Source organism: Helobdella robusta, assembly GCF_000326865.2.
Source record: "Helobdella robusta unplaced genomic scaffold HELROscaffold_28, whole genome shotgun sequence".
In the NCBI taxonomy this organism is placed as follows: domain Eukaryota; kingdom Metazoa; phylum Annelida; class Clitellata; order Rhynchobdellida; family Glossiphoniidae; genus Helobdella; species Helobdella robusta.
Window position 1 is genome coordinate 1,373,296 of NW_008704435.1, and position 25,387 is coordinate 1,398,682.

The 25,387-nt window shown below is 29.7% G+C and overlaps 6 protein-coding genes across 6 annotated transcripts; 4 read left to right on the top strand and 2 right to left on the bottom strand.

Moving 5' to 3' along the window:
- Positions 1–1,213: 1,213 nt before the first annotated feature.
- HELRODRAFT_173984 (hypothetical protein) lies at positions 1,214–5,274 on the top strand (the record flags this gene model as incomplete). Its single annotated transcript, XM_009020545.1, has 5 exons — positions 1,214–1,283; positions 2,775–2,802; positions 3,543–3,654; positions 4,938–5,096; positions 5,185–5,274. The coding sequence occupies 5 exons, from the start codon at positions 1,214–1,216 to the stop codon at positions 5,272–5,274; spliced, it is 459 nt and encodes a 152-aa protein (XP_009018793.1).
- Positions 5,275–5,793: 519 nt separating this feature from the next.
- On the bottom strand, positions 5,794–6,156 carry HELRODRAFT_173985 (hypothetical protein; the record flags this gene model as incomplete). Its single annotated transcript, XM_009020546.1, has 1 exon — positions 5,794–6,156. The coding sequence occupies one exon, from the start codon at positions 6,154–6,156 to the stop codon at positions 5,794–5,796; it is 363 nt and encodes a 120-aa protein (XP_009018794.1).
- Positions 6,157–8,027: 1,871 nt separating this feature from the next.
- Positions 8,028–8,189, top strand: HELRODRAFT_153608 (hypothetical protein; the record flags this gene model as incomplete). The annotated part of the gene is made up of 1 exon (XM_009020547.1): positions 8,028–8,189. A coding segment is annotated over one exon (162 nt), but the record flags the coding sequence as incomplete, so codon positions are not given.
- A 3,042-nt stretch (positions 8,190–11,231) lies between these two features.
- Positions 11,232–13,153, top strand: HELRODRAFT_173987 (hypothetical protein; the record flags this gene model as incomplete). Its single annotated transcript, XM_009020548.1, has 4 exons — positions 11,232–11,405; positions 11,704–11,936; positions 12,156–12,311; positions 13,036–13,153. 4 exons carry the CDS (start codon positions 11,232–11,234, stop codon positions 13,151–13,153), a joined length of 681 nt encoding a protein of 226 aa, XP_009018796.1.
- A 1,804-nt stretch (positions 13,154–14,957) lies between these two features.
- On the top strand, positions 14,958–15,110 carry HELRODRAFT_153611 (hypothetical protein; the record flags this gene model as incomplete). The annotated part of the gene is made up of 1 exon (XM_009020549.1): positions 14,958–15,110. A coding segment is annotated over one exon (153 nt), but the record flags the coding sequence as incomplete, so codon positions are not given.
- A 1,915-nt stretch (positions 15,111–17,025) lies between these two features.
- HELRODRAFT_153607 (hypothetical protein) lies at positions 17,026–17,187 on the bottom strand (the record flags this gene model as incomplete). Its single annotated transcript, XM_009020550.1, has 1 exon — positions 17,026–17,187. A coding segment is annotated over one exon (162 nt), but the record flags the coding sequence as incomplete, so codon positions are not given.
- Between the last annotated feature and the right edge of the window lie 8,200 nt (positions 17,188–25,387).

The window sequence follows — 25,387 nt, forward strand, 5'->3', positions numbered from 1 at the left end:
TCAAAATATTTCCATTGTAAATATATTTGACTGATTTTTATATAACAAAATATCTAGTTGAAAAAACTATTCAAAGCAATTGTATTGTTATCATAATAGGGCCTATCCACAGAGATGTTACAATTGATAGAAAGAGGGGTCAACAATTTGGAACCCTATGTAACAAGAGGGAGGGGGTAGAAACTGGTGGGACAACCAATTTTGTTTTGCGATTTTTCAGTTTCTAACCAGAATAAATGAAATTTTAGAAACATCTTTAAATCAAAAAAGGTTATATGCATGGATCTATTATATATACACTTACACATCCATGGTTATATGTGCTCACAATTTTGACTATTTTGATTTATTCATGAAATTATGGCAAAATGTTTACATTATTTAATGTGTTCATGTATAATGTGTTCATTATTTAATGCTATTTAATGGAATTGATTTGAATTTTCAATCATTAACCGTGAGTTTCATGGTTAGTTATTAGTTCTAATATGACAAAATGTGCATGTATGTCCCTTGAAAACTTTTCGAATATACTGACCGTAAAGCTTCACACACACTTGTTTCATTTGAATAAACCGGCGGAATAACGAAAATATTTTGAAAATTGTCTCCATATAGACAACAGTGTTATTCATTTGTATAATTTTTTCTACTTTACCTTCTTACTAAAACGTGATTTATTATTTCTGGTTACAAAAATTCTTAAATTTACATTTCAAAATTAATCAACCCCATATGGTTGATTAATTACTTACTTTATAAAGTTACAAAATGCCCTCAAAAGATGAACTGCCGTTTGAGAAGTTTAATGAATGATTCATTTCTGAAAACATCTACATCGTCAGTAGTGTAGTAACATAATGAAAAACAAACAAAGAAATATCACGGCTATGTGCGTGCGTGCGTGCAAACAGAGAAAGAGATAGGAAATTTAATTATATGGTTAGTGTTGAAATATTCTGCCAACCAATGCAATAATTAAAATTTTTATTTTCAATTCTTAGTCACATGCTATCGGAGTGGATTTTTATATATTATTTTGTGACGATTTATTTAGTAGATACATAGGGTATGTTATCTAAAAGCCCGAATCTGAATATCTCAATATTTGTTCAGTTCAATAATATCTTATCTGTTATTACCTGGTCTGCCTGTTATTGAAGTTATTGCGAAAATAATTAGCCGACAAAAACGATAAAGTATGTTCAGCAAGATGATCATGATTTGTATGATGTGGATGTTCATCTCCATCAACTCTCTCCTACTCCACGCAGAATCAGACAGTAAGTGGCTTTTCATGAATTCAAAAGTATTTTCAATGCGTCACAAATATATTCTTCTGCTGATTATGAACAAAATTTTTTTTATGTTGACTTATTGACGAAGCAATCGATAAATTCATTGTATCTTTTGCACGCTGACAAATGTTGAGAAAACAGAAAATTTTCAAAAGTTTCACATAATTTCGTGTTTCTCATCAAAATTTTCCTTTGGAACTCTGTCAACTAATTTCATATTTGTGAATAATTCAAGAGACTTAAGAATGCGACGGTTCTGAATCTAGATTTGTGCCCGAATCCAGAGATCCGCTAGAGATTTTGTTAAAACCTGGTCCATGACTATCGAATTAAGTTGAGTTTAAGAAAAATAAATTTACTTGAATTTTTTAAAACACAAATTGAATAGAGATTTTACATAAATATTTTTAAGTCACGTTTAAACTTTTTAACTCAAATTTGTAACTACAGCCGAATAAAAAATCTCTATTTTTTTAAAATTACGAGATAAAATGACGTGAGTCGACTCACAAAGCGCCAAATTGTGGATTGTTCTCGTGTTATTATTAGGATGGAAGTTGGTTTGAATATTAATCATTTAAGCACGCACGCATTTCAGAATTCGGATTCGTAGAATCCATCGCTTAGATTCAGATCAGGGTACGAGGAATCTCCATTTTTTCGATTCGTCCAATTCTAATCTTCACCGAAACAATTGACTCGCACAACCAGATGAGAAGCATTAGAGATAAATTTGAAGGCTGTTTGATCTGAAAATAAAAGATAGAAATTAACATCTGTCATTGTTTCTTGTGAACAAAAGCACACCGAAACCTTATACATAGAATATATATATATATATATATATATATATATATATATATATATATATATATATATATATATATATATATATATATATACAATGGCTCTCGAACACATCCGCGAACATTTTCAGTGTACTTTAGGGTCTGGTGTCATTCTTTAGTTTTTACGAAATACTTTGATGAATTATTCATCAAAGTTTACAATTTTCACTTTTTGTTATAGTTTATTAATAATTTTAATTCTTATTTAAAAATTTTTTTTTTTATGAATATTTTTTTATTGCTGTATTTCTGCATGTTTAGTTCTATTCCCGGGGGTCATATGAATTATAACGATCAGCGACCAATATCATTGACCGGCATAAACTATTTAAAATCATAAATTGTTCTAAGAAAGGATTATAAACAAATACATAATCTGACAAACAGTTCAAATAAAAGGAATAAATAAATAAACAAACGTTTTGTTTCATATCAATCAATGGTTCAATATATTTTTTAGCAATATTATTGTTAATATTAAAATAATTTCAAAAAACATAATGAAGGTCTGCACAGCGCATACAAATTTTATTTTCACTATTATTGATATGTGTGAAACCATTTAAAACCATGTTTTATGAATGTACCGAACTGAAAAATATGCATAAATATTATTGAAAATTTGCAGGTGGTCACGAGTTTTCAATATCTAAGAGGTTGGTTAGCTGATGCTATCCCATTTATAACTAACTCAATAAAATGTTTATCTGGGTTTTGTTGAATGTTAAAATAACTTGAATTTATGTTAAAGGTTACTCTCTCTCTCTCTCTCTCTCTCTCTCTTTTTCTTGCGTTTGCTTCAGAGGTTTCAACGACAATCACACACAGTGCATATGAATACGCGTGCAAACCACGCATCATATACATTTCATATGATAGGCGGTGATTTCTTTATATTCGAACCCAGTCATTGCAATAGCAAGACCAGGCGCCTTTAACCATTGGGCCATCACGCCGCCCACTATATAACACCTAATAACTCAGGCATGTTAGTTTCACATAAACCGATATTTACCATAAGTATTTTTCGTGAGCTTAAAAACAAAAGACCAACATATTCACGATGGCGCCCATCTAGCATGCGTGCTAATTGGTCAACAGAGGTGTTGCACTTGCACGCACATATGTCGTTCAATTACAAGTTTATGTTATTTAACAAGTTATACTTTGCAACTGTTATTGGAAATCTTGGTGAAAAAGGCACATCTCTTTCGTCCGAAGTAGTGCACGCAATAGGCAGATGTGCGGGTTTAACACGAGTAGCATTCGTTCAGTAAATATTTTCCTTCGGAAATGGAAAAAAATTCTGGATTGCGTGTTATACACGAAAGCGCGTTATCCGCAAACATTTTCAGTAGTTCTTTTTGTGATGATGGTTAAAATGAACGATGAACAGAAGTTTTGAAGTCGGACAATTCAAGGAGGGACTTTGCAATTTTAGACGAGGAGACATGGTGTCAAGCAGTTCGGAATCGGAGTTGCTGGCCTATTTTAAACTTATATTTCTGGTGTTTTTATAACATTTCATGATGTTAAAATGTTTCAAATAAAAAGAATGAAACTTTGTAATGCCCCAACTGCTTGTAAGCCAACTTTGATATCGGAGAGGATTAAAAAAGAAAATGTAGGTATACACGAATTAAAAAAAATTTGTGAGACATGTTATAAAAAAAATCTTATTGATTCAAAAAAAATTAAATAATACCCAAAACAATAATTTCCTGCTTGAGTTTGCCGCTTTTCAACCAGGACAGAAAATAGCGCAACCACCTCACTCTTCGCTGCACGATATTTTATTAACATCGTTGGCATCGTTGTTAGAATCGAAAACAAACACTATCACACAACGATCGTCATTCAATGAATCTTAGGGGGTTTCGATGATGTAGTATGCAAGAGATTTCCATTTGTTTCATTACTCCATCCATTTTCCCCAGTTTTTGTGAAAAATGATTACAATAAAAATGAAAAATTGATTTATAACTGAGCAAAAATTATTTAATAATAACCTTTCTTTAAATGAAACAGAATAGTTTGTAGCGATGTTGGTGGCCCATGCGGATTGATCAACAGGTAGGTACTTCAATATTATTCCTTGCTTCATAAACCTCAAATATACGTTGTATTTTTTATTTAGATAAAAAGGTTTAAATTATTTTTTGCAGTTGTTGTGCGGGACTCAAATGCTCCTGCGGTTTTGGTAAATCTTTTTGCACGTGCGAGAGAGGATTTGGTTTTTTTGAATAAAACTTTAAAGAAATGGTTGGTTGAAAGCAGAAGCATTTGGCCTTTGACTAAAACTAAATCTCAAATTAAAAAATAAATTTTTTGTTGTCATAAAAATAAAAATTTTCATTGTGATCTTTCTACCATTTTACAAATTTATTCTCTTCGAGTGAGCAATATCGTCCAATCAGCAGAAATTCGCACTATATAATTTTACCTAGATCAGACTCAAATGAAAAAAAGTTAAAAAAAAATTAAATATAGGCACAACACAGTACAAAGCTTTTCAGCTTTATAAAATGTATTCAAAGCAGAAGATCGCATTGTTAAATATGACATTAATTTGATTTGAAATACATGGTAGCTTGTAGTTCCGTAAAAACAAATGAAATCAATAAGTAGTTGACTTGTTCTATGAAAAATTGAATTTGGTTTTTAAAAATGACACGATCGATTCTACAATGCATTTTAATTTCGATGTATATGAAAGGATACAAAGAAAAAAAAAATTTAATGATAATTGAAAAATGGTAGCCTAGGCAACAATTAGTACTTTTCGACAAAGCTCCACGAGACATGGGAGGTTGATCCATCAGGCAGGCTCTTCATTAGGACCGCTCAGAAGGGACAAGAGGCAGACTGCAAAGGCCACAAAGATTTGAGGGTCACTAAAAATGCAGAGACCACACATGCAAGGTTAATAAATCATGAAAACGTTGGACTGGTTATTATGCGGTTTGTAAGCTGTTAAAAATTAGGTGATGAGCAAAAAACCAAAACTTTTGTCTCGGGGAAAAAAAGTTTCGTGGCAGCCCTGCGCATTTGAACCCAGTCAACTGCAATACCAGAATTCTGAACACTACAACATCTCGCCCACCAAACGATTTAATAATAAGGAATAACACCCAGCTATTTTTAATAATCGAAACACAATATCTCTTACTAAATTTACCAAGTTATCAGAATAAAATTTATCGGTTCAGTAATTTTATGAAAGGAAATTTTTTGCGAATTCAAAAAGTAGCTAGATTTGCTGAAGGATAATTTAATTGAACTGTCAGAATTCTAAATATGCTGTCCATTTCGAAAGAACCATAAACCTAAGCTGAGAATAGGCAATTTCTAGACTGAAAAACCTATGCTTCATCGGTTCAAATACTTTTATTTGTTACTTGTTACACAGCAGTTTAATACAAATAATAAAATAAATAAAATTTCAAACAAATCCTCATGATAACACATAGGCAAATAAAATCTTAGATTAAAACTATCAGAAATGCAATTATTGATGTTAATCACAGCGTGTTCGGCGGTAACCATAAACCACGGACATAAGCAACATCAACGATCGACTGGAACATCTAACACCGAACAATATATTTTCTTTTTTCTTTTGACTTTCTTGGAAAAACATTATTTTCTCATTTTTCGTTTTTGGTTTCCAATAACTCACATTTTATGTAATATTGAGTAGCCGATCGTTTAAATTTATTATCTCCTGTTTTCCAATTCTTGATTTTTTCATTTCTTTGTAAATTTTGTTCAAAAAAATAATTAGTCCCACCCTTCTCGTGTTTTTTGTTGTCATAGTAACTAATGTCACCCCTCCCTTTTCTCAACACCGCTTCAACTGGGTTCGAAATATCCTGGAGATATTTACCCAAGCCTCTTCCAGGAATATGCCTCATTTTTTCTAACAACTTATGTCCAATTCCCTTCGTGTGCTTCTCCCATGATCCAATTTCATTATTTGGTACCCGATGGTCACATTCTTCATTCGTCATGTTTTTGTTCTCATGAAAACAACATCATCTTGCTCGTTCTCTTCTTTTTTTTATTTTGGCGGCAAACTCGGCTCCACCACTAACAAAGTTAACGAGAGTCATGTAGTTTTTCTTACTCCCTAGCATTATGTTTGTAAAATAACGTCTATCAACGTTCTTTTCCTCATCATTCTCTGTGATAATTTCGTACACAGGTTCTCTTTCTGGAAATTCCAGTTGTTCACTCCTTTGTGAATTTTGTGTTAAAACGTTTGCATGACGATCCATCAAGGTCTTTCACATGAATTTTTCAAAATGTTGTTATGATGTTCAATATATGGTGTGGCATCAACTTTCTGGTCAAGCAAAAATAATTGAAAAATTATGTAAAAATGAATTGAATAATTAAAATTTTGTCAACAACCAATTGAAATGCCTGAGTTTTATACAAGCTGAATTTTATACAGGCTTGAAAACCAGTTGTAAATCACGTTTCAATTTAGATTACTCTACTCTGTTGGTTCCTTGTTTGCTCAAAGTGAATATTCAGTTTTACAACTTTCAACATTCTAAAATATAATACTTTTACGAATGTGTTGAAACAATAGACGAATTGGCTGCAAAGAAAAAAATTTTAATCGCATTATTGTAACATCTTTCGAGGAAAAATTTATTTAAAATATATTTTGTATTTATTTCAATTTTTTTATTATTTGAAATGGTAGAAAATTACATTAAATGTTATCTTGTCTCGTAATCTGTTGGTTAATTTTTATAATAACAATATTAATCAAATTACGTCTCGAAAATTTTACGCACTTTACTTTCACACTCCTTTGAAAAGAAAAAAATTATGAAAAGAATATTAACATGCAGTAGTTGAAAATTTTTATTAAAAGAAATAACGTTACACACGCACGCGCACACATTGTATTATTAAAATCCTGAAATCCATTTATATAAACCTTACATATGGTTGGAAAAGAGACGAAGTCGAAATAACCATCAAAACAAATTTTAGGAGAAGAAAAAATTTAAAAGAAAAATTTATTGAAGAATTAGGAGGTTTTCGATATTGAAATAAATGATTTCATCGGTGATGTGATTGATACGGCATGTCTGAAAAAGATAATTAGATTGGTATTACTTCAATCCAAAATTTCTGACATTTTCACATTTATTCCTTGTTAAACCAATTTTATGTATAAAAGTGCTGGTATGAATATTTGTTCTAGACAGTCGTAAAATTTAAAACAGTTCTTGGTGAGTAATTTTAGAAAATTTTTGTATTTGTGAAGAGCATATATAAGTCGGAAATTTTCACCAGAAAGTAAAATTTTATAACATTGAATATTGAAAGAGCGAATTTCAATTATTAATTATTTTGAAAATTTTTGAACGTTTTAATATTAAATATGGACGGATTAGATTAAAAAGACAGTTTAAATGAAATTTATGAAAATGTTGAACATTGCGTCAGAGAAGAAATAAACGAGTTCTTGGATCACAGGGACCATAGCCACAAATTATTCAAACTTGATACTTTCAACAGGTTTTTGAGTCAAAACAAGAATAAATATCCAATTTCAAATTTTGACATTGAAAACATTCCAAAAGTCATTAATGGCATCCAAATGGAGATCAAGTTTGGCACTGACGAATGGCTCGGCATACCATCGCTTTCTGAAAGCCAGCAATACAATCTACTCAAAGATATGCACGACTTCTATTACGAAGCTTACGTTGAACGGTTTTGCAAAATAAGTTTTTCCAAATGTGATAATTCCATGAATTCAGGTCACGGAGAGAAATTGCTCTTAATGATTAGTAACCACAAAGATTTGTTCAGCGAGGCATTGGCAGAGAACAGGCAGTACGCTGTTCCTTATTTTGATCACATATCTAAAAATCATACTTGCGGAATATGCTGGTATCAATTTGTTGAAAATAAATTAGTATTTGAATTGAGTTGCAAACATGCGTTTCATTTCAGTTGCCTGAAAAAATGGATGAGGAAGAAGACCCACTGTCCGCACTACGAAAAGCCTGTTGTCTTCAGTCGTCGGATCGAACGTACCTATGAGATAAAAAATTCAGATTACGGCTACAAATATGTTGACATATCCGTCAGTTCTCTACCTAAATATATTTGATTGTCAAATTGAACAAATAGTTCAATATATATATATATATATATACATATATATATATATATACATATATATATATATATATATATATGTATATATATATATGTATATATATATATATATCGGAAAATTTATATTTTAGTATGTTATGTTTACACATTTTTGATCCGAAAGTGAAGTTTAAATTTAATTAAATTACTAGAATTTTAATAGTTACTAGAAGTCAATTGTTAATGTGTTATAATTTAGATATTCATTTTCTTTTTGTTTTGTGATAAAAAATAAAACAAAGTCTCGAATTATTAGTAAATTTTTGGTTTTCTGATTTTAAATGAAACAATATCATTGAAATGAATGAGATCATAAACAAACTAAAGACTTTGCCGAAAAGTGGACCTCACAATATTTCCACATTAAAACACACATTAACAACACAACACATTTTAGGTGCGTCGAAGCCATGTTGCTCCAAACGCAAATATCGTTGAAAAATATTGAGAAATTTAATTAGTGGTTAATTAATTTATGCTAACGAAGAATTAAAATGAGTTTGGTTGTAAAATCCGTTCATTGTTGCAAAACACGTTTACGATTAAACGTATTACAAAGTTTATTTTATCATTAATTGTAATTTTGTTTCTCAATAAAAGTTAGATCACAAAGAATTAAAAATGTTTAAACAGGTAAGAAATGATAATTACGTTAAGGGTACAGGCGTTAGTAAGTAGGTAAGCTTACTCAAATTTTTTGATGACGAATTTCTTACACTTTAAAATGACATTAAAAGAATAGCTGGATTTCGCAAACTTTGTTGCTTCCGAATGCAGTTATGAATTGCCCGTATGGCCAGGAAAATTATACTAAGAAGAAAAAAATTAACTCTTCAACATTCGGTTTTCTCTTCGAGAATGGTACTTTAACAACTATACCAACGAGTTCATCCTTAGATAATAATTTTACGTAAATTTTTACTCAAATTCCTATTTTTGCCGACGAAGTTTTAATTCTCAAATTTTTGTAGTTTGATGTCATCAAAGTGAAATTTGCTCTAGACAAGAAGAGGCTGTAATGAAAAGTGGAACGAGCAAGAAATTATGTGGTCAACTGATTGTTAGCACTACGAATGTTTGAAGAATTTGAAGAAAATCAACTCAAAGTGTCTAATTCACCAAAAGGTAAACATGCCAATGCCAACGTGGTATGTTTAGTGTAGACCGCCATTGCAACATCGCTTGATGAACAATCATGTGTTTGCTTACAAGATTTTTAGCATTGCACAAAAGAGTTTTAAGGTGACGTATATGCGTTAACGCATGGTTTAGAAGTTTGTATTTATTGTTGCTAGGCATGTGTTTTTCGAGATTTTTATCATTTATTTAACATGCTGTTGAAAATAAAATGGTGAATTATAAAATAGTTTTCTAGTTTTTCATTGCGTCGAACAAAGCACATTTGAACGACGCCTACTTGAATATGCAGTTTTTAAATTTTTTTCTTGTTAATTCTTTTAAAATTTAAAAATCTAAAATTTTTCAAACTATAATTCCGTCACAGATGTTTTTTTTTGTAGAAAAAAATGTCATAAATTTTAATTACAAAATATTAATGTATGTACGTAAGAAAATGATTATAAATCGACAAAAATCTCGACGCCGAGCAAACTCTTTAACATTCAAAATGTTGAAGTTACTCGTTCTGGTCGGTGTATTTGCATTGTTTGCAGCATATGCAGGTATGCATGTGTTAGTTTAGTTTCATAGAATATATAACTTTATTGTTGAAAATAAACAGTAGATGAATATTTTAAATATTTGATTACGTTATTTTGAAAAAAATCAATCAATAATGTATAAAATTTTTAACTTTGATTTCAACTCTACGCCGGTGGAATCACAATTCTTGGACAGTAAGTCTACATTTTTTGATAGATTTAAGGTGAAGAAACAGTTTGAAAACAGTTTTTTTAATTTGAAACCAACTGGTTCAGCAGGCCATCCAGGAAATGACTAATAACAACAAATCATCGTAAGAGATAAAGCGAAGTGTGAACCATTTTTTAAGAAAAGTATTTCAATTGCAGTTTGCATTTCTTTATCAATATTTATTTATGATTAACTTAGCTTTTTTGAATTGAAATTAGAATAAAAGTGCAATGAATTGAGTGTCGCTCGGTCGAATCTTTAACACCGTTTAAAACTAACATCGTCATTATTTTCAACAGTACAGTTCATCTTAGCACCATTATATTCACGCTATTTAACACCAGTAGTTGTAAAGTGAGTTAAGAAATAAAATAACTACTGATTTCCTGAATAAATGCACACATTGAGTACATTAAATAAAATATTTCAATGGAACACAATTGTTTGTTTTTCCACTAAAGTTAGGCTTTTATTTTAAATTGAAGATACAAAATGGTAAGCAATAATAACAATTAACCTTATGATATTTTATTTAAAAGAATGATTTGAAATTGAGTTGTTACTGTTAACGATATTTTTGAAAAATTTCTCATTGATGATAACGTTAATTATATTATTTGAATGACTGAAATTTAAAATTCACTTGGATTAAATAATTTTAAATTAATTTTTCTAAAATTGATAATTTTAAATTTAGAATTTATTCAATTATGTAAGGGCTAAATTTATTTATTAACTAATCTTATCGAAGTATTTTTTTAATGTTCAAATGGCAAGAAACCATTTTTTATTTTTTTTTCGCTAGAAATTCTGCTTTTGATCTGATTGAATGTTTGGCATAGTTAAAACAAGTTTATTGTTACACTAATCTTTCAAAAAACTCATCAAAGCAGATGTTTAATTAAGGTTTCTTAATTAGTGCCTAAAAAATCCTTCTAAATAATGAAAAAACTCAAAATTTGTGAATATTTTAGCTAGTTTGAATACAGAATGAATCAAATCTTGAAGTCAGAATTATAGAAATATGGAGAGCACATCAGTGAGAAGAGTATCGAAATTCTTCAAATCAAGTGATGCTTTCTTGAAAGTTCTCTGGCTGATTTTGTTGTTGGGATCAACAAGCTACATGACGACTAGGCTGTACAAGTTGCTGAAAAATTATTACGCATACCCTTTGACATCGGATTTCAGGGAAAATGTTTGTATATAAAACGTTTATTATTCTAAAAAGAATTGAGCAAAAAAAATTTTTGAGTAATTTGAAACAAACTCTGAGGCTAAGTTGCATCGTTTAACAAAGTTCATGATAATCATAATAATGTATGTTGACTGAATGATTATGTTATGATTTATTTACGTTACAAAATATAAATAAACAATTTTATTGCAAAATTAAAAATGTATAAATTAATCTTTAAAATAATTGAAATGAAAATTGTATATAGAGATCTTGGATTACCTATTATATTAATTAATTCATCAATTTACTCCAAAAGACAAAAATATTTACAACAGTTTGGTGTGATGTGAGCATTGCATTTCTAGACATTACCATTTGCAATTTGGACCTTTTTGCAGCGGCTGAACCTAAAGAAATGTCCATGAATGAAATTTTATCAAATTTAATTGAGATAAAAAACAAATTTTTCAAATTAAGAGTGGATGAATCAATTTCTAATAATTCTGAAGATAATATCGATTTTGAGAATGTTTTTAAAGATTTGGCAACGTTAGAGAGTTATGTTATAAATTTACCAAAAACTGTTCAAGTGTCTACTAGTTGTCCTAAATTCATCGTGGATTGTGAATTCTTTGGCGCTAACTGGTTTGAGTTGGAAAACAATTGTTCCATCGAAGATTTTACTAAAACCTGGAACGAAAATTATTTAACGTGCTACACGTTAAATACAAGCAATTTAAAATTTTTTTTTTACAAAGATTATTAGAGGAATGAGTGTTCACTGTTGAGTTTCCAATCCAGAGGAGTTAAGGTAAGTGTGCAGAGTCCTGGAGCTCTACCTGATCTCAAGCGGGGATTCAATGTGGCTCCTGAAACTGAAAACATTGTCGAAATTATTCAAACCGAAAGAAGACCTCACAATAAGTTTGTTGTTATCTAAAAATATAAATAACGGAAATAACTTTTTTTTTCATTTTAACAAATTACAGAGCAGGATGTGCTGATCAAAAAATTACAAATAACTTTCTTCCGCTATATACTCGTATGATTTGTGCACAGAAAATTGCTTGCAAAATTTTGAAATTAATTTTAATGATTGTAAATCTCATTTGCTCTATTTGGGTTCTGAACTGGAAAATCTGCCCATTTGTGGAACTTTAAGTTCCTATTTCACGATGAACATAAATCGATCAGATGAGGACAAATATTCTCAAATTGCAAAATTACTTAGCGGTGTTTCTAGGACCAAGTACTACAATTCCAAGTTTGCAGGTGAATTCTTCAAAAGTTTATTTTGTCAACTTTCACTTTCCTTAAAGTTAATTCGCGAAGATATGCAACAAGATTTTATCAATAAATGTGCAAAGAATTGTTTGATGCCCTGCAACGAAATGTTGTATCAAACTTATCTAACCTCAACTGTTGGCCACAACCTTCGATAGAACTTGACATTTTTGAAAAATATTTCATTGAAAGAGGTTGTATGAACAACTCGCTTGTGAAACAGCGATACATCAACTATTTACATTCATACAATGTCTCTATCAAAAACAACTCGTATGAAATTCCTATTTCAAGTTTAACTCAAATGCAGGAATCTTTGGTGAAAATAAATTTTGTAATGGAACAAAATTTTTCCTTTTTCCAGACAGATAGCCCGGTATACACGGTGGGATGTTGTCCCTCTGGTTGGGAGTAACCCTGGCAAGTGCTGTAGAGATCATAGAACTGATCTACTTGCTGTTCAAACGTTGCTGGGAAAATAAAAAGCTTAACCAAAAGTAGATAAAGGCAAAAATGTTGAAAACCAAAATGAATTTTGATTGGAACATCGCTCATTTGATAAAAATTGTTTGCTTATTTTTTTGATTTTTAAGCATAGTGAACCTATTAAACATTGCTTCATGTTAAATGTTTTATGTTTGTTGCAGTGTCATTCCATGTTCTTAACATTTGTTACCGTACCTTACCAATTTATTATAAAAACTTACCAATCATTAATTTGATTCAGAATACTGGTTTGATGTTGTAACCGTGCAATGGAAAAATTAAAAAACAACTTTTCTCATATTTCTCACATTTCAGAAGCTTTAAATTTATTTCATATCATATTTATTTATTTATTTTAAATTCATACGTGAACAAAAAATTGAAATTTGAGGTAGTAAGATTCAGAATTTCAACCACAATTTTAGTATCAGTATAGAAAATTGATGAAAACCAGAACATTAAACTTTTCAGAATGTAACATTTTTTCCGCGTTATTTAAATGTTCACAGTATTGAGTTCTTGACGTTTCAATAGGCCTGGATGAACAAAAATTTTTTTAAACGTTTCCTAAAAAGCTTGATGGTTGGTTGTTGACACATGATAGCAGACAAATCATTTCATTTGGAAGGAGAGCTGTATGTAAAACAATTTCACACTCACTTGAAGTAAAAATTATTGCAACTTAATTGTAATGGACACAAAGGATGTTGTAAATGTTAGCAACTGATTAATTGCTAATACATAGGTTGATGCAAGTGAGTATATATATGAAGACGGACGCAGTTGACGAGTTGATGAACGACGCGATATAAGTTGATGAAGATATGATGGTTGAGATGTATTAAGTATTCCTTGATTTGAATTTGTTAAGTAATTTTATTATAAAGTTTATTTTGTTTTATTTTTATTATTTAGGAGAAAATTACTTTAAAAATTCAAAAAATAAGAAAACCATTTCAAATGAATTAAAAGAGGTTCCTTCCATTAAAAGATTTCTTAACCAACACAACAATCAGAACACCGATAGTACGATAATTTTTAACGATAACTCTCAATTAGATCATAGGAAATGCTAACATTTACAACATCCTTTGTGTCCATTACAATTAAGTTGCAATAATTTTTACTTCAAGTGAGTGTGAAACGACTTTACAATTTATGAAACTTTCTCCGGCAGTCAAAATCTTTACAATCGCTTTGTAAATGTACGAGATTTGTTAAACCTTGTAGCCTATATATTGTTGAGTTGATTCCTCAAATTATCGAGTTAGGAAACATTGGTCGGGAAGTGTCATACATTAAAGAATCACATTTCATTGATACAGACTTGCGACATTTCAAATGGATTCAACTTCAGTTTCGTTCGCTGAACCCGACGACATAAAATTATTAGCAAAGAAAGCATGTTCTAAACATTTTAATAATTACGACGAACTTGGAAGTGACTTTCAGAAGAAAATGCACATAACGTTTTTGAAGAGGAACAAAACCAAGTACCGACTATCTAAGAAATTAGTAAAATATTTCCTAAGCTTTTTACAATCACCAGGCATATTGAACACCGGCAAGTACGAGAACAAATTCATCAGCAAAATCGAGCACCTTTTCACAGAACTACAATATGAAATACTTTTCGAGATGCAGAACTTTTACTTCCACAGACTTGCAGCTAATTCATTCAAATATATCAAACTTGGCAAATTGAAGCGTAGAACCGTGTTAGCAGTAATACACCATAAAAATAAATTTTATCAAGACTATCTCAAAAACAAGCACTACCATCTTCCTTACGTGAAAGATAAAATTTCTAACGGACAATGTTTGGTGTGCTTTGAAGACTTTACTGAGAACTCAGTGGTGACGCAACTGTCGTGCAAGCATGTCTTCCACTATCGATGTATAGCCACATGGCTTGAAATGAAATCTTCCTGCCCACTGTGCCGAAAAGATGTCGGCCTTCCGCAAGCGCAAATATTCTTACAAAGCCAAGCTGAACGCCAATGGATGCCTTGAGATTACTATCTCATTAACCTATAATGCTCGTTTTTTTTAGATTCAAACTTATTCAACTGAGGCCACGTTTAAACTTTCATGATCATGTTTTTATTATTTTTAAGCAAGCCTGGTGAAAGAGTTAGCTACTTTTAGACATTGAATGAACGAGAACTATGTTTTTATTCATAGTATAATTAAAAAATTCAATATCAATTTATAAAAAGTAGTTATATTAATTTGTGTAGCTTTTTTTATGTTTTATGTTTTATGCGAGTACAAAAATGTTTACATTTTTGTACTCGCATCATCTTGTGTGTAAGATTTTATTGTATATGCATTTGAACATGTTTCATCCTTAACTATAACACAACCAGAAAATCAGTCGCTATTGTATTTCTTAACTCACTTTACAACTACTGGTGTTAAATATGTTTCATCCTTAACTATAACACAACCAGAAAATCAGTCGCTATTGTATTTCTTAACTCACTTTATAACTACTGGTGTTAAATAGCGTGAATATAATGGTGCTAAGATGAACTGTACTGTTGAAAATGATAACGACGTTAGTTTTAAACGGAGTTGAAAGTTCTTTTCATCCGACTTTCAATTCATTGCACTTTCGAAGCAAAAAAGCTAAAATAATCATAAATAAATATTGATAAAAAATGCAAACTGCAATTGAAATATTTTTCATGGAAAATGATTAACACTTCGTTTTATCTCTTACGATGATTGGTTGTTTTCTAAAGATAAAATTATTTTCTAAAGATAAACTCGTTGGTAAGGTTTTAAGTACCATTTTCGAAGAGAAAACATGATGTTGAAGTGTTAGCACAAAACAAAAATAAACATTAATTATATTAGTTAATTTTATACTTATTATACTAAAAATACTAAGAAGAAAAAAATTTACATACTAAGAATACTAAGGAGAAAAAAATTAACTCTTGGCCTCATGGCTTCCTGGCCATACGGGCAATTTAACTTATTTTAACTTTTCTGGGTAATTCAACACTGCAGTCGGAAGCAACAAAGTTTGCGAAATCCAGCAATTCTTGTAATGTCATTTTAAAGTGTAAGAAATTCGTCATCAGAAAATTTGAGTAAGCTTACTTACATACCAACGCCTGTAAACTTCAATTATCATTTCATTCCGGTTTCATTTAATTACAATTAATGATAAAATAAACTTTGTAATACGTTTAATCGTAAATGTGTTTTGCAACACTGAACGGATTTTAAACCAAACACATTTTAATTCTTCGTTAGCATAAATTAATTAACCACTAATTAAATTTCTTAATATTTTTCAACGATATTTGTGTTTGGAGCAACATGGCTTCGACGCACCTAAAAAAAGTGTTGTGTTGGTAATGTGTGTTTTAATGTGAAAATATTGTGAGGTCCACTTTTCAGCAACGTTTTTAGTTTGTTTATGATATCATTCTTTTCAATGATATTGTTTCATTTAAAATCACGAAACTAAAAAATTACTAAAAATTTGAGTCTTTTATTATTAACAAAAAACATAAAGTAAATGAATATTTACATTATAACACGTTAACAATTTACTTCTAGTAATAAAGACAATTCTAGTGAATTAATTAAATTTAAACTTCCTTTTCGGATCTAACAACTTTATGAAATTCAAAATGAAATTAAATAAAATTCATTAAATTTATTCCTTGCTGTCCGGTAATAAAAAAAACGTTTTGAAGAAATGAAAATTATTTAGCAAATAACATTTTAAACTATTTGTTCAATTTGACAATCAGATATATTTAGGTAGAGAACTGACGGATATGTCAACATATTTGTAGCCGTAATTTGAACTTTTTATCTCATAGGTACGTTCGATCCGACGACTGAAGACAACAGGCTTTTCGCAGTGCGGACAGTGGGTCTTCTTCCTCATCCATTTTTTCAGGCAACTGAAATGAAACGCATGTTTGCAACTCAATTCAAATACTAATTTATTTTCAACAAATTGATACCAGCATATTCCGCAAGTATGATTTTTAGATATGTGATCAAAATAAGGAACAGCGTACTGCCTGTTCTCTGCCAATGCCTCGCTGAACAAATCTTTGTGGTTACTAATCATTAAGAGCAATTTCTCTCCGTGACCTGAATTCATGGAATTATCACATTTGGAAAAACTTATTTTGCAAAACCGTTCAACGTAAGCTTCGTAATAGAAGTCGTGCATATCTTTGAGTAGATTGTATTGCTGGCTTTCAAAAAGCGATGGTATGCCGAGCCATTCGTCAGTGCCAAACTTGATCTCCATTTGGATGCCATTAATGACTTTTGGAATGTTTTCAATGTCAAAATTTGAAATTGGATATTTATTCTTGTTTTGACTCAAAAACCTGTTGAAAGTATCAATTTTGAATAATTTGTGGCTATGGTCTCTGTGATCCAAGAACTCGTTTATTTCTTCTCTGACGCAATGTTCAATATCTTCATAAATTTCATTTAAGCTGTCTTCTCTATTTAAGCCGTCCATATTGAATATTTAAATGTTCAATAATTCTTAAAAAATTTTAATAATTGAAAATTGCTCTATCAATATCAAATTTTATAAAATTTCACTTTCTAATGAAAACTTCCGACTTATATATGCACCAACTTATTTACAATCCCAAATAAAAAATTTTTCTACATTACTAACATAGAACTGTTTTAAGGTTTACGACTACCTTGAATAAATATTTATACAAGGGTGCTTAAAGCTCAACTTGCGATGTTAATTAATTTTCTGTTGAGTTGAATAAAATTATATAAATATAATTATTTATATTGAAAAGAAAATTATATAAATATAATTATTTTAATTGAACCGAGTTGAATATGGCAAATTTTAATAAGATTATTTTAAAAAGAAATTTTAATATCTCAACTGTTTATTAGAATTAATAACCATTGGCGGCAACTAGCTAAACAAAGCGGTTTACTGTAAGAGGTCTTAACGAAGAAAGTTTTTACATAGAAACAAAGAGGTTGTGAACATAGAAAGCGTAAATTTAGACGATAACTTTGTTGAGGTTAAATCGATACAATTGGTTCGAATGTATTTTATTTTAATTATATTTCTTTATATTAATAATATTAATACAATTGGTTCGAATGTATTTTATTTTAGTTATATTTCTTTATATTAATAAAGACCGAGTTTTTTGTAAAGAGTCTTAATGTAAAAAAAGCTTGATCAAAAAAATAGTTTATTCCTAAAATATAATTATAACAAACGACTACTGAGAATATAAAATAATTGTAAAATTCAGATTTCAATACACATAACTAGTAACATTAGAAACATCTTACAGCGTCTAGAGTGAAATATGGATGGATTTATGTCTTACTATTAAAAATTAATTTTGTGGCACAATTGAGCTTTTTATCAATCTCAAATAAGCGTTCTGCGGCTGATAGGTCTAGTAAAACCTATAACCATTTATTTGAACGGTTCATTAGCGCAACTTCAAATGTTTCAAAGCCTTACTTTTTCGATTCTTCTTCGTCATCATCCCAATTACTGTCATTATCATTTTTATCATCACTATCAACTTTATCATCACTATCAATTTTATAATCACTACTATTACCATCATTTTTACCATCAATTTCATCTTCATCATTACTGTTTTGTATGAAACATCTTTCAAAACTATAATTATAATTTTTGTAGCCAATTCCGTTTCTACCTTCTCTTAGCACAGCTTCAACTGGGATTGGAATTCCTTGGAGGTTCTTGCCTAAACCTCTCCCAGGGATGAACCCCATTTGTCCTAAAAGCTTCCGCCCAATCCCCTTTGTATGTATGTCTCTCCAATAATCCAATTTTATCGTTCGTCATATTTTTGTTTGTAAAAATAAATCATCCTCATCTGTCCGAGACTCACTTCCAGCTCTAACAAAGTTAACGGGGGTTGAGTATTTTTTTACATCCACATTAGTATCCGTTGTTACATTTGTATGTTGTAATTTTGTATGTTCATCTCGTAAGTTTGTAATAATTATTCTGTTAAGCTGATAAGTTAAACAGTTGAATCCTGCAATTTTTTTTGGCACACTAAATCTTCGTTGTCACGTAGCAAGCAAGGTATCTCAACTAATTTAATAACCCTAATTAGTATTGTTTCAAAATTTTAGAATTAAAAAACATATGCATAAAAATTAAACTTGTTGCAACGAGAAAGAAAAAATTTTATCACGAAAAGAAAGAAATTCAAATAAAATGAATTAAATAAATTAGAATTACCTTAAATATAAAACCAAAATATAATATCAAAGAAATGCGTATAAACAAGAAAAAACAATAAAACAATATTGTATACTAAATAAAATTAATTAAGATAAACATAAAAGAAAATCTTTTAATTTATCTTTAAATAGTCGATAAACAGTACAAGTTCTTATAAAATTTGGTAGCCTGTTCCATTTATATACCCCATAAAAACATATATTTCTATTGAGTAGTTTGGTTTTAACAATAGATTCTTTTAATTTTTTTTTTCAAAATTTGAACTCGGTGGTCTTGCCTTGATTTCATATTTAAATGAATCATGTAGGTAATTGTCTGATGGTCTTATAGCACTATTAAGAAATCGAAAAATAAAACAACAGCATTTAAGATAATTTATTTCAAATATCGATAGAATCTTAAGTTTATTGAAAAGGTCTTTTTTATCTATATCGTTTTTAAAATTTATAATTTTTAGTGCTTTTTTTGGACATTAAATAAAATTTCCAAATACGTCTTGAAAGTGTTACCCCATATTAGATTTCCATAGTATAGATGTGGATATATAAAAGCGTGATATATTAAAATTAAAATTTTTTTTGGTAGAATATATTTTAGTCTGTTCATTATTCCCAAATTTCTATTTATTTTTTGCATGATGGAATCAATATGTTTTTAAAAATTAATTTCCGATCTATCATAATTTCCAATAATTTAAAATCTTCAACTCTGTCAATTATACTGTCACCTATCTTTAAAACAAATTCTTCATCGTTACAGTTCAATCTTTTAAAAATCATATACTTGGTTTTTTTAAATTAAAATTAAATTAAAATTTAAAATTAAATCGAACATTCCTCAGCACATCTACCTATATTTTAGTCATCTTTCAAACTACCAAGATTAATACTCATTTCTTACTGAAGGTCCATCTAGATTTGCCATCATCTCTGCAATAATATTTTTCATAAGAAAATATGACGATATGCTCACTGCTCAGCTCATCTTATCGTTCACGATTCAGCCAAACATTTGATACTCTAAATTATTTTACTTTTTCATATAGCTTAGTTTTTCAGCTTTTATCTAACAACATCTAAAATATCATTATAATTTTTTCAAATAATAGTCATTCTACTCTTTTTGGTTACAATATTATCAACTTTGTCAATTAATTTTAGTATGGTTCAAAGATCTGTTCTTGTACCACGAACTTTCCTCATAAGCTCCTCTGCTCTTAAAGCTCTTCACAACTCAAATTTTATATTATTTCATGTCTATACTTTATTTAGATTAATTTTCATTTGTTTGGCTTATTTTGATATATTTTCATCATGAATGTTGTAACAGGTTCTGTCAAAGTCTGATATCTGAAATGTAGCAAAAATTTCATGTCATCATTATAATTAATTTTACAATGTGTATTGTATTAATATTAATGTTGTTGTTATTGTTATTATTATTATAACTAACTGGTTATAACTGCAACTGATAATATTTAATTAATAATGCTAGTCAATTCAACTTGTTACAACCTGCCGACGATACAGAAGTGGTATCATGTGTAATCAGAACTCAAAAGTTGACAGAAATATTCTCTGCTTGTTGTCATTGGGTAGAGTTGATTATCAGATTAGGTAAATGCAAACACATTAGGTATGATGAAAGTCAATATCAAATATAAGCAAATCAAACCTGCCATCTGTCCAAAAAAATGAAAGATACCTCCAATATAAAAATTAACGAGTCTTTTACCTACTTAAGAAAATTATACGATTTCAAAATGGTTAATCAAGTCACCAAATTCAAAGTAAAAGAAGAATTTAAACTGTTACTAAATAAAACATACCGTTTAAACATTAAAGTTTAAATAAAACCAAAAATATTCAAGTTATACATTCTTTCACAAATCCAATTTGAATTAAAGTCGTATGATTTTTGTTAATCTTGGATTGACCAAAATCTGGATTCCTAACACAAAACATTTAAAAATTCTATTTACCTATCTCTCTTCTAATTTGCCAAACAAGCCATTCTACAGCAGCTTCCTAAGGCTGCTAACCTGGCATGATGGAATGAAATCATTGATCCACGGTGCAAACTCCGCGGCTCTGATAGTACGTTCTTTTTAATTGTGAATAACCGGTAGCTTTAATTAGATACACAAAACGTCATAACTCCGTTTTAAAAGTAATGACAGATTTGTTGAAATCTGTTAAAAAGCCCAATCAAAACCGTTTGCAGGTGTAATTACGACTGAAGTTAAACCAATCTCTAATATTTTCAAACCGTCATATCGCCCGGACATTTGCGTAACGGAAAATAGAAACGTGTACGTACTAGAACTCACAGTTTTCCTGAGAAGAATCCACGCTTGGTCTCGTCTCCGATCTTAAAGGACTGATAAAATGCCTTAAACGACCACCATTGCTAGGTGATACACTCAATATATTCATTCAACATTCATAGTGCTAGTTTATGACAAAATCTTTATAAAGACTTCATAATGATTTTAAATCATTAACAATTTTTACTTTTCTTATTAACAATTTGTTTTTTATTTTTTGTTGACAATGTCAATTTTTTTCATATGAAAGAAGTTTCCATTAATTTATTAATAATGACTCCAGTATAACAAAAATATTGGTTCTTGTATTTTTTCTAAGTCTGAATTTTCATATGAAAAATACTGAAAAAACCGAAAATAGAAAAATTGGGAAATTTACTAGAGTTGAAATCTCGGTTTTAATAACATTATTAAATTAAGATGTATTACACAGACTCCGTACAAATATGGGATCTATTTAAATCACAAGCAAGTTTTTTGGAGTTTATCAAAGGCAGAAATTCGGGCGTGTAATATTGTATAATTGAATAGAGTAGATTTCGTGACTTTGTTTGCCAACAACTGCTTACCTGTTGAAAGTCTAGTGAGAAAATGAATTATTTATAAAATTATTTCGCAAAGTTTTGTAGGAAATTAAATTATTCACAAAATTACTTGGCAATTTTGCATACAGTTTGCTTAAAAGTACAATAATTTTGATCTTGTTCTAAAAATTAAATTTTTTCAAAAATTGACGTCGTTATGTTTGATTACTTTATTTGCGATAAACGTTATTGGACTAAATAAAGTGGCTAATGATTTGTTAATAAATAAATCCATAATTTAAAAGTTATATTGTCTTTATTTTTCATCAAACGAACCGGCCAGTTATAACAGCGGTGTCAGACGTGGGATCTTCGGTCGAAAATAAGTGGGCATTGTTGAAATATTTCAATTTTTCGCCGGCAAGTTATTTTGCATAAACAAGATGACAAAACTATTTCAACTAAAGTTGGTTCACTTTAAAGAAGAGTTACAAAAACGAAATCTTGCCACAAGTGGAAACAGTGGATCTTTGATAGCACGCCTAACGGAAGCTCTTATAAACGAAAATAAAAATCCAGATGAATTTAAGTTTGGCGATCAGAATGTTGAATCAAATGCAGTTGTAAATGCTGAGGCAAACACCGAATTGATAGCACTAATTTTAACGATATCAGCAGAAACAAAACAACAAATTATTGAAAAACAGTCAACAGAATAAAACAAACGAGAGATTCAATTGATGCGAAAATTGAACAACAGTCGGCAGCGAAAATGATACAACAGTTGAGAAAACTCAGAGATCAATTCAACGTCAAACTGGACAACTATCGGCCGTTATCATCGCAAAAATAGAAAACCAAATGTTAAGAATGGAAAACATAACGTCAAAAATTGAACAGAAATTTGATCAGAAAGTTATCGGGGCTCGACCAGAAGTTATCTTGCGAAATAGATAAACTTAAACAAGAATGGAAGAAATTAAAATATAAACTCCACACCTGCTAGCCACGTGACCGCGAAGATATTGAAAGCGCCATCTATAAAGCCCAGTTTGAAGCAGCATCAATAAATTATGGTTGGACTTTTTTCTTTGCATCAATCTGCGATATTGTCAGCCCAAAAACAAAATATTTTATTTTTATAGTACGTGCATCATCCAATAAAAATGATTTCGTTAATGATTTCCTCAAGTGAGTCACTTTTTTCCGGATTATTCTTACAGGACCATAAGTCGCATGGTAAATCGTTCAAAACTAAATTTCCCGCCATTGTAAAATCACCAACAACTAATCTACGTGTGTGCGTGCGCGCGTGTGTGTGCGCTAGCCTGCGTGTAACTAATTCACAACATGTTTTTTTAAGATACTGTTAACAATAGAATGTACGTATGGAATATCATATATATATAGAGACGTTATCTACTTATTATAATTAGTTTTCAATTTGTAAAATTTTTACGTCAGTTTGCGGTGTGGTTCCTCGTGTTTCATAATTACGCTTTACTAGACACGGCTCTTTCAAGAAAGCACTTTGTGATATGATATGAAAAGAACGCATAAAAAGACAATTATGTTGTTCACTGCTTATCAATTATTGTTTAATTCAAATTTTTCTCTGTTCTTCTAGGTTAACATTCACAGCCATTCAATGGAGATGCCAAAAAATTTGTTGCTGGGGTTTTAATGGGAATTTGTTAAAAAAGTTGAAGACCGGTAGATAAATAAAATTATCTGATCATGCATACTCATCCTTCTCTAATTTTACGTGAGTTATTTTATCAATACTTCCATTGAAGTCTTTTGCACGATTTATTTATTCTAGTTCAAAATAATTTTTTCTAAAAATTTTCAAGAGAGACAAAACTCGAATATTATTTATGACCACCACTAATCAAATTCAACTTCAAATTGGTGAAGTAGTGAAATCCAAAATTTTGTCACCGTAATTTTCAATTCTCACTCTGTAAGTTCCTGCCAGGTTCTACAATAAATTTTATGATAAGCCTATCCAACAGTCAACATATGCTTGATTGCTTTCTTATCTTTTTTGTTATACTACAATTTTTATAATGCTTATCAGAAGCCTACCGATAAATATACCAAATGTTTGTTAAAAATAGATATATATAAAAACAAATTGAATATATATGAATCATCTTTAGGGGTGCAGTTGTTCTTTAGGACCACTTGTGATGTTTTACAATTATTGTAAATATATCCTGAGTTTAATTTTATTAGTATCATTGATTGGTATAACGTTTCTTTTTACGGTTTGTTAAAGTACAACTTAGTCTATTTTATGAGCCCTTGACGTATGATTTATATAATATAGGATTATGTCGTAGTCAATGTTGTTTTTGAATATATTGTTATTTTGCTGTGGCCTCATTTTGAATGTTGTTTTCAATGGATGATGTTTTTTAATTCTTTTCAGTTCCGTTTTGCAATCTTCAGTTGAGGATGATTGATTACGGGAATGTACGTTTCGCAAAGGATTTTATTGTAATTGCTTTGAACTGTTCGGTGCAATCGCTTAATCGGTTTAAACAAAAATACCTTTGCATGTTATATGGTTTAAAAAATTATTAAGACTAGGTACACCTACACTGCTCTAAACAAACAAACTGGGCCTCTTTTTAAATATTGAATCACTAATCAAATTTAACAGACCTCTCTCTTTTTTCTCTCTCTTTCTATGTACATATAAATATATATAAATTCACCAGTATATTTAACAGTATGTTTTTTTGAATGTATATATATATATATATATATATATATATATATATATATATATATATTCAATTTATTTTATTTAAAACTATTCTCAACTCTTTTTAGCAGTATGTTTCCTTGATCATATATACATATATATAAATAAATATATAAATATATATATATATAATTTGCTTTTTAATCTCAAACCATTTTCAACTATTTTTAACAAACACTTGGTATATTTATTGGTAGGCTTCTGATAAGCATACCAAAAACGATAAAAAAGCGTCCAAGCATATGTTGACAGTTGGATAGGCTTATCATAAAATTTTTCGTAAAACCTGCCAGGAAATTACAGAAAATTAAAAATTACGGTGGCATACGCACACGGTTTTTC